Source organism: Myotis lucifugus, unplaced genomic scaffold, assembly GCF_000147115.1.
Source record: "Myotis lucifugus unplaced genomic scaffold, Myoluc2.0 scaffold_11, whole genome shotgun sequence".
Lineage (NCBI taxonomy): Eukaryota > Metazoa > Chordata > Mammalia > Chiroptera > Vespertilionidae > Myotis > Myotis lucifugus.
Genome location: NW_005871059.1, coordinates 14698561 through 14707835, shown reverse-complemented (window position 1 = coordinate 14707835; position 9275 = coordinate 14698561). Strand labels below are relative to the sequence as shown.

General features: G+C 39.6%; 1 protein-coding gene and 2 non-coding genes across 5 annotated transcripts in view; all 3 read left to right on the top strand.

The window, feature by feature from the left end:
* Positions 1 to 2363, top strand: part of RPS12 (ribosomal protein S12) — a 3849-nt gene extending 1486 nt beyond the window's left edge. The window contains exons 4-7 of one of the 3 annotated variants that reach the window (XR_002828137.1): positions 1290 to 1392; positions 1529 to 1713; positions 1830 to 1931; positions 2273 to 2363. Coding sequence is in view for 2 of the 3 variants with exons in the window: in XM_023750252.1 (XP_023606020.1) it covers positions 1290 to 1392; positions 1529 to 1715; positions 1830 to 1834 (295 nt within the window). In the remaining variant the exon portion in view is untranslated. Of the gene's footprint in view, positions 1 to 1289; positions 1393 to 1528; positions 1716 to 1829; positions 1932 to 2272 lie in introns of those variants that run through there. The other 2 variants (XM_006084465.3, XM_023750252.1) reach the window with 2 other exon arrangements.
* Positions 1676 to 1751, top strand: LOC111825038. The gene has a single exon (XR_002828150.1). It is a non-coding gene; the product is annotated as a small nucleolar RNA SNORD100 (small nucleolar RNA).
* On the top strand, positions 2024 to 2152 carry LOC111825035. Its single transcript, XR_002828149.1, has one exon. It is a non-coding gene; the product is annotated as a small nucleolar RNA SNORA33 (small nucleolar RNA).
* Positions 2364 to 9275: the final 6912 nt, after the last annotated feature.

The window sequence follows — 9275 nt, the reverse complement described above, 5'->3', positions numbered from 1 at the left end:
GGCAAAAACCCGCATGTGTGATCTATTGGAAAATATAGGGGTCTAAGACGTGTATGTAAATCCAAGTGGAAACCCTTGTTGTAGGTACTTCTCTTGGTCTGAGGGGGAATCCCCGACACGTTAGAGATAGAGGGAAGCTGCAGGATTGGGGGTCAGTAACAGCAGGCACAAGCTTTAGTCTAGTGAGTGGTTCCACGTAACAGTCTGAGAGAAAAGGTTGTTAATTTTTATGGAATTTAGGGGGGGGCAGTTGGTTAAAGTCCTAGTTTTCAGGTGTATAACTCAGCCTCTGTGTATTGTATGTATTGTGTCCCGTTGTTACCCCCCCCCCCCCCCCCAAGTCTCCTTCCATCGCCATTTATCCCCCCTTTACACTTTCTACCTCCCTCCTTCCCTCTGGTAATCACCATACTGTTTTCTGGATTTTTTTTGTGTTTGGTTTTGCTTAATCCCTTCCCCAGCCCCCTCTCTCCTGTCAGTTTCATGTATCCATGTTGGTTTCTTCTTTATTAGTTTATTTTTTATTCATTAGATTTCACATACGTATGGCATTTGTCTTTGACTGGCTTATACAGTCTTGATGGGTAAGATTTCCCTTTTTACGGCCAAGTAGTATTGTGTAAATGTATCTCAGCTTTTTTATTCACTCAATTTACTGACGGGCACCTGGGCTGCTTCCAAATCTTGGCTATTGTGAATAACTCCGCAGTGAACATAGGGGTGCATACTTTGGAATTAAGTGTTTTGAATTTTTTCAGATATATCCCCAGAAGTGGAAAACTTGGGTCATAAGGTTCCATTTTTAATTTTTTGAGGTACCTCCATACTGTTTTCCACAGTGCCTACACCAATCTGCATTCCCACCAAAAGTGCAGGAGAGTTCCCATTTCTCCACATCCTTGCCAGCACTTGCTTGTCTGCTGATAGCCATTCTGACAGGTGTTAGGTGATAACCTCATTGTGGTTTTCATTTGCATCTCTGATGATTACTGACTTTGAGCATCTTTGCATATGTCTGTATGCTTCTGTTTTCACCACAGATTAATAAAACAGTTCCCCTGCATAAATTTGTTCGTTTTCAGGGTTACTGAACACTTGAGGTTTCTGCAGGTGAATTGAATGAATATGTGTAACCTATAACAGGCTCATCAAACTAAAGCAGTTATCACCAATGCATGTGCTGCTTTTGTTTTGCCATTGTAGCCAGTGCAGACAACTCCCTTATAAAGTGCAATTGTAGTGGATGTAGATCTGAATTTTAGCTTTAATAGTTGTATTTTGCATTTCAGGCGCCAAGCCCACCTTTGCGTACTTGCATCCAACTGTGATGAGCCTATGTACGTCAAGTTGGTGGAGGCTCTTTGTGCCGAACACCAAATCAACCTAATTAAGGTGCGTTACCTATCTAATTTGATTTACCTCAACTGTTAAGAGATACTTTTGCTCAAAGAAAGTTGGACCAACATGTTAGGAATAATGCTATCTGTAGTGGTTTTTGTCACACCACAGCAAATTTTGTGGTGTCCAGCTTAATGCTTCCTGCAGATATGAAAGTCATCCCATACACTTGATGTTGGCTATGTCAAAGGTGGTTATAGAAGCAACTATTCCTGCAGTACTGAATGCTCATTTTGATGTTGGTATGGAACAAAACAATGCCTGTAGTGATCTTGGTGCTGTACATGATGACAACTGGCTCCCTCTACTGAATTGGTGTGAGGAAACTGCCTGTCACCCTATCTGACTACAGTACCTTTTGGGTTTGATTTATTGTCAGTACAGCATTAATGCCCACTAATATTGTGATATTTCAAATTCCCCCCAAATAGGTTGACGACAACAAGAAACTAGGGGAATGGGTAGGCCTCTGTAAAATCGACAGAGAGGGGAAACCCCGTAAAGTGGTTGGTTGCAGTTGCGTGGTGGTTAAGGTAAGTCTGTATCTCTCTGTGGGATGAAGGTTGTGCTGGGTTAACAGTATGTTTTCTGCCTTTTACAAAAAAATAAAAATAGTCCATAATGCAAGCCAGCCAATAAGTCTGCTTACCTGAATGTGTTCTGCAGAAATTTAGAGAAAGCTGGCAATAGTAAAGCCATGTTACGAGCCTTAAAGACATTGAAGTCCTTAAGGTCCCTGAAAATGGCTATAAGAAGTTTTAATAAACAATTTTCATAAGACACAAGCTAATTTTAAAGCTTTACTATAACTAGTATTGATGGCTTGCTGGAATTTCTAAGTGTTACTAAAATGAAAATCCCATGACTTTTTTAGGACTATGGCAAAGAGTCTCAGGCAAAGGATGTCATCGAGGAATACTTCAAATGCAAGAAATGAACAAATAAACTTGGCTTTTGTTTATCATGTCTGGTTTTTGTGTGTGTGTGTGTGTGTGTGGAGGGGGAAGGGCAGGCAGTAAAATAGGTCCCTATTAGTGAAGGACAAAAGATAAAGGTAATTGTTGCAAAATAACTGGAAGCTTGCTATTTGTTTCCTCGGGTTTCTAAATGAAAGCCTACTTTCCTAACCAGTAAGTAACTTCAAGGTTGGCAGTTGAAGGGAAACAGTCTAAGCAAAGACTGTTGTATTGATGTATTGATTCTCACTAGGGTACCTTGGGGTGGGGGTGTGATTTATCATGACTGATTTGGCCAGCCTAGAGCCTGGAGAAACAGTCTGAAGCCAGTCAAATGTGATTGTTAATGAATTAGAGTCTTGCAGCTGGACAGTGAGTGTAAGAAGACAAAAGGTGGGCAGGGTTGTATTTAGGCCATGGGACACCAGGAAGTATATTGTGTCCAGAGGTGCTTATGGACATTCCCATGAGGAAAGGTGAGGTTGTCCATTGTTTTCATTGACTTAAATGATAATGCTTCAATGGACTCCAGTCCCTAAGAATCGTATAAGTGATGACCTATATATTTCAAAATTGAGTTGGGTGGGTTGCTATGAGTAAACTGTTGAACCAAGTAAGACTAATGGACATCTGGTTAATTGGAATTTCTGGTAAGTCACTAGTATTTGTGATTTCCCCTGGTTGGCTAATCTTGCTAGACAGCACATTGTGAAGCTGAACTTAAGCCAGCCTAGGTTTTGAATGCGCATCTTGGGAATTTACAGGTTTAAAACCCTTTTCCAAAACCTGACTTGAATACATAGTGACCTGTAATATCACTAACGGCTGATTGTCCTCACATAATACCCACTGTTGGGGAGGCCTCAGATGTAAGCTCTAGAGCTTAATGTTTCGAAAACAAGGATAGGTCCTTTAGGTGGCATAGTTTGGGTTTAGCTGCTACCATTAAATGTTTAGGGAAAATAATAAATTCTAGTTTCCTTCAGCATCTGTTCAAACATTTGAGTCCATATCTGGGACAGATGTTGATTTAGTAACAAAAGAACCATATACGTTTTAAAAGTTTTTACCTTTTTATTTTTTTTTAAATGTATTTTATTGATTTTTTACAGAGAGGAAGGGAGAGGGATAGAGAGTTAGAAACATCGATGAGAAACATCAACCAGCTGCCTCCTGCACACTCCCCACTGGGGATGTGCCCGCAAGCAAGGTACATGCCCTTGACCGGAATCGAACCTGGGACCCTTCAGTCCGCAGGCCGACGCTCTATCCACTGAGCCAAACCGGTTTGGCAAGTTTTTACCTTTTATAGGACATAATTTAGGCTGGGTAGGGAAAACTTTTTATTGGTACTTAAGAGTGTATTTCCATGTTTTTCACTTGCTCCTTTTTGAGATTGGGACAAGAGGCTGAGTAGTAAGTACTCTTCCAAATGATTTTCAGTTACACATTTTTGGCATGTCAAAGGAATTTTCCACCTTTGACTCCCTAAGTGCGACTTGCTGTGTTTATGCCTCAAAGTCAGTCTGCATGAGCCCAGTCAGCTTGGCTCAGTGGTGGAGTGTCTACATATGAACCAGGAGGTCGGTTTGATTTCTGATGAGGGCACATGCCCGGGTTTTGGGCTCAATTCCCAGTGGGGCATGCAGAAGGCAGCCAATCAATAATTTTCATCATTTATGTTTCTACTCTTCCTCTCTAGTTAATAAATTATATTTAAAAATCAGTCTGCTATATAGTCTTCCTCTCACTTTTAATTTGGCTTTTGTCCTCTGCCAAAATATGGTCACCAAGATCTTCATGGTCAAAATGCAATAGATAGTAAACAGCCTTTTCCTTTTGATCTCTATCAGCATTTTAAACTTTTTTCTTCACACTGGTCTCTGCTACATTCATCTTCATTCTCCTGTCCTTTCCCATTGTAATAGTTCAGAGTTCAGGCTGTTCCGTTTCTCTACAGCAGTGGTTCTCAACCTGTGGGTCACAACCCCTTTGGGGGTCGAACGACCCTTTCACGGGTTGCCTAAGACCATCCTGCATATCAGATATTTACATTACAATTCATAACTAGCAACATTACGGTTATGAAGTAGCAACGAAAATAATTTTATGGTTGGGTCACAACATGAGGAACTGTATTTAAAAGGCCAGAAGGTTGAGAACCACTGCTCTACAGCCTTCGTGGGACATTGTTCTGTAGCTTCCACTCGAGATGGCTCTGTAAACATCCACTTGCACCTCAAATTTTGTATGTCTCAAAGGAAAGGTTATCTTCCCCTTAAAAAGGTTTTAGTTCCAGGAAAGAGCTGTTGAACATAGTGTACACATAGTCTTTGCACCAAGTGCTTACATCCAATATGTGTTACTTCTAATTTCCCAAGCCAGAGGCCTTGGCCACCCTCAACTCTTCCTTAATCTTACCTGACATGTAATCCAGATAACTACAACAGCTTCCCAAGTGATTTTCATGCTGAGTCGCTACTCTATCCACACTGTTCCATTGTAAATAAAGTCACACCTGTCTCTGACTTAACCTGTTAGCTCCTGCTTCCCCTTAAAGAACCTTTTTTAAAATTTTTTATTTATTATTTTTTAAAAAAATATGTTTTATTGATTTTTTACAGAGAGGAAGGGAGAGGGATAGAGAGTTAGAAACATCGATCAGCTGCCTCCTGCGCCCTCCACTGGGGATGTGCCCGCAAGCAAGGTACATGCCCTTGACTGGAATCAAACCTGGGACCCTTCAGTCCGCAGGCGGACGCTCTATCCACTGAGCCAAACTGGTTAGGGCTAAAGAACCTTTTTCTTTATCTGGCAGTCTCCCCATCCTTCAAAGTCCAGCTGAAATATATAGTCAGGATTTCTATAGTTTAGGTAGGGTTCACAAAGAAACCCATCCAAGCTAAAGCACCAGGGCAGAAACAAATGTTTTCATCTTTTATTGGGGAAAACAGTTTTATGAAATCAGTTGCTCTGTGCACTTAGAATCTTGTTGAGGACATCCCCATGTGCCCAAAATTAGATAAAACAGCCAAAAACTTGATAATGCTCTTACTCCCATGGATAATGAGACTTGTGCTCCAAGCCAAATACTCCATTTTCTATTGGTTAACTTTTTTTTTTTTGGCCCTGTCTTGAGATTTTTATTATATGTACTACTGGTAAACCACTTTAATGCTTTAAAATGAGCTAGGGCACCCATAGAAAAATTACAAAATGGCTATTAATAGTGGTGTCTTAAAACAAGAATTGTCTGTCTTCAACTAGATTGTTGAGGCAGCTGAAGCATTAAGTGTTCAGAGGTTATAAACTAGAGTGTAGAAGTATGTATTAGTCTTACTAATCTAACCTTTAAAATGGAGCTTGATTTCTCCCCTTACTCCCTTTTAGATGAATACATAGAATTGGGCTCAAGGAATATGTTGAGCACTAGCAAGCTTGTGATGCCTCTTGATCCTCAAAAAGGAAGGATATTTAGCCAAAGAGGAGAAATAAGATCACAACTTTGCTTCTGGGCTGAGGATGGGGCAGGCTGATGGCTGAGGGGCAGGCATTGTCTTCCCAGCCAGGATCCTCTGCTCAATCACAAGCCAGAAGACCAGAACTTTGCAGTAATAACTTCCTGCAAGAGCAATGGCGGCATCATGGTTGGTCTAAGATACCTAAGAGAAAGGCTGCTAGGCTTTCCCATTCTTCCATGGAGAACCTATGGGTGAAGTCTGACTTGTTGGTGGCCAAGTGCTGGGGGCAGAAGGGTCATCGAAGTCGAAGTTGAAGATTAATCTTACAGAGGGTGATCGCTTTATAGGACTTGCACCACGTAAGTACAGGCGTATCTCAGACCGGTTTGGTTCCAGACAACCGCAGTAAAGCAAATCACATGAATATTTGGTTTCCCAGTGCATATAGTTGTTATGTTTACACAATACTGAAGTAAGTACCATTGTCTAAAAAAAACCCCCAAACACCATTGTACATGCCTTAACACAATCTCTAAGACATAAGCCAGGGACTGCACGTTTTTGGGCAAACTGCACGTTATTTAAATCATCATAATGCACTTTAGGTGTTGTTTTTCAATAATTATAACATTTTTATTTACATAAACAATTAAAGTTCCTAGTACTTTTTTAACGTATGGTACTGCGTTAAACATTTTCCTCTATGAAGAGGGACCAAACAAAATTTACATAAATATCTAGATTCGCTCCTTTTTCCATGGGCGTGAAAAACGACAACACTCGTGAGCGGTCCTTAACAGATGGCGCGCGAAACACGAGAAAACTGAGCGGTACAAAATGTGTTAATTAAAAGTAATTTATAGCTTTGGGGAGCTGGGTGAGAAAGGTGAGGGATTAAGTACAAATTGATAGTCACAAAATAGTCATGGAGATGTACAGCATAGGGAACATAGTCAATAATGTAGTAACTATGGTACCAGGTGAGTACTTGAAATATCAGGGTACCACTTTGTAAACCTGAAACTAATACAAAATAATATTGAATGTAAACTGTAATTGAAAAAAAAACTGCTAAAAAATGTAATCTGAGCCTGTTGCAGAAATGGCTCCTTTAGACTTGCCTGTATTGACACATCAGAAGGACCAGGACTTGAGCTCTGCAGGCAAAATTAATCATTAATACTTAATAAAAGCAAGGGTTACACTTCAAATAGCATAAGCATACCTAAAATGAAACTTCTTTATTACAAGCTGGATAGTTTTCTAAAATGTTTTTATTGATTTTTAGAGAGAGGAAGAAGGGAAAGAGAAACATTGATGACAGAGAAACATTCATTGGTCAGTGCCTCCTGGGGATTGAGCTGGCAACCGAGGCATGTGCCCTGACTCTTGGTGCATGGGCAGACACTCATCCCACCAGCTGTGCACAAGCCAGATGTTTTGATCAGCTTTTTATCTAAACCCTTAGAGCCTAATCACAATTTGACTGGTTCAAGTTGCATTACAATTTGGCTTTTGTTTGGAAAGGCTTGGAAACCAGGGAGGATTCTTTACCTACACTAAAGGGGCAATTTTCCAAATTCTGACCTAGTTAGCATGAAGCATCCTTAAGAGTATTCCTCTACTTGTTTTTCCTTTGCTCCACATTCGCTGACCATCTTCATTACCCCATTTGCACTCCTATTTTGGTTTCTGCAGCAAATTGGCTTTGGAAAGAGAATGTGCCAGAGAAGTGCTTTTATGGGTAGACACTCAGTCTCTTTCAAGTTTCGTCTTTCTGTATGAACTAAACTGACTTGTGGAACAAAGATGGAGGCCCTGGTGATCGTTCTGTCCTGCCAACCCAGGAGGTTCTGTTACCTTGCATTTTCTGGTAAAGGAGAGGAAAATTGAAAAGCATCAATTCAGAATGCCTTTACTTAAGAGAACACATTTATTACTAATTACAGGTGAAAGACTGGTTATAGCTGTAAGTGTATTTATCACAGAACTGTTAGTGAAACTTTTGTTTGTTAAAGGAGAATATGTAAAATGTGGTACAAGTACATAATGGGATATTATGGCGCCATAAAAATGGACAATATACAAGGACATTTGTTAATATAAATCTTTTTAAAGCAATATTCATAACATGTACAATAGGACCATATTTTATTTAAAAAATAAAGGAACATAAAGGTTCATGCTGGCAGAGGAGAATAGGGGAAGGATACGCATCGGGTTTTGTTTTTTAAAAAATATTTTTATTGGTTTTTAGAGGAAGGAAGAGGGAGAGCAACATCGATGTGAGAGCTTACATCAATCGCTGCCTCCTGCCTGCCTCCTACCGGAGATCGAGCTGCAACCCGGGCATGTGCCCTTACTAGGAATCAAACCAGTAACCTTTTGGTGCACAGGACAACACCCAACTAACTGAGCCACACTGGCCAGGAGCACATCAGATTTTACTGGTTATTTCTGGAAAGGTGGGTATTTTGGTTTACCTTTTGCTTGTTTTTCTCCTTTAATCAACATGTATAGCTTTTGTCATAAGAAAATATTTTAAATTAAAGAAATAAAATTATGCTACAGGATATCATTGAAGTTCATTTTTAGTACCATTAATATAAAAGTTTTTAAAAATTTTATGTTGTGTGAACAAGAGAATTTACTTGTCTAGTGAAATTAAATTGTAAAAAACAAAACAGCTGAATTCAGACCTAACCAGCAGAGGGCAGTAAGAAGCTGGTCCCTGTGAGGGACCTATCAGTGGAAAACGAGCTGAGATAAGCAGCAGTGGAGGTAGTAAAAAAATCTCACAGATATACACGATTGTACTGACATTTCTTAGCTCCATTTATGCCCGAAGAACAAAAATAAATGCTTTTAACCTTTAAAAAATATATAATCAGATAACAAAACAGGTTGTACAACATGATTTGATTTTGAAAGAACATGTATAGAATGGTGTACACCAAGGTAATAATGGTATGTATTACTCAGTGACAGTTATATATTTTAATTTTTTCTTTATCAGTATTTTCTAATTTTCCATCTTATGAATGTATTGCTTTGTAATAATGAAACACAATATTCTGAATTCTGCTTCTCTCTCTGTCTCACAGTCTTACATTTTCTCTCCCTGAAAAATAATTCAGAATACTGCGCTTCTACTCTTTTACTGGATAAAAAGGTGAAAACCCATTCTAGTTCTCCAGCATGTCTTCCAAGCAGAACATTGTTTTTCTTTTTCTTATTTATTTATTTTTAATTTAAATTCTTTATCGTTTAAAGTATTACGTATGTCTCCTTTTTTCCCCATTGACCTCTCCCCAGCCACTCCCCCCTTCCTCACCCCCCCAGCACATGCCCTCACTCCCCATGTTCAATGCTTCTGTAGCTCTGGATCTATTTTTAGAACATTGTTTTTCCATCAAACTATCCCCTGTTTAAAAACTCCCTTATTGCCCTAGCCGGTTTG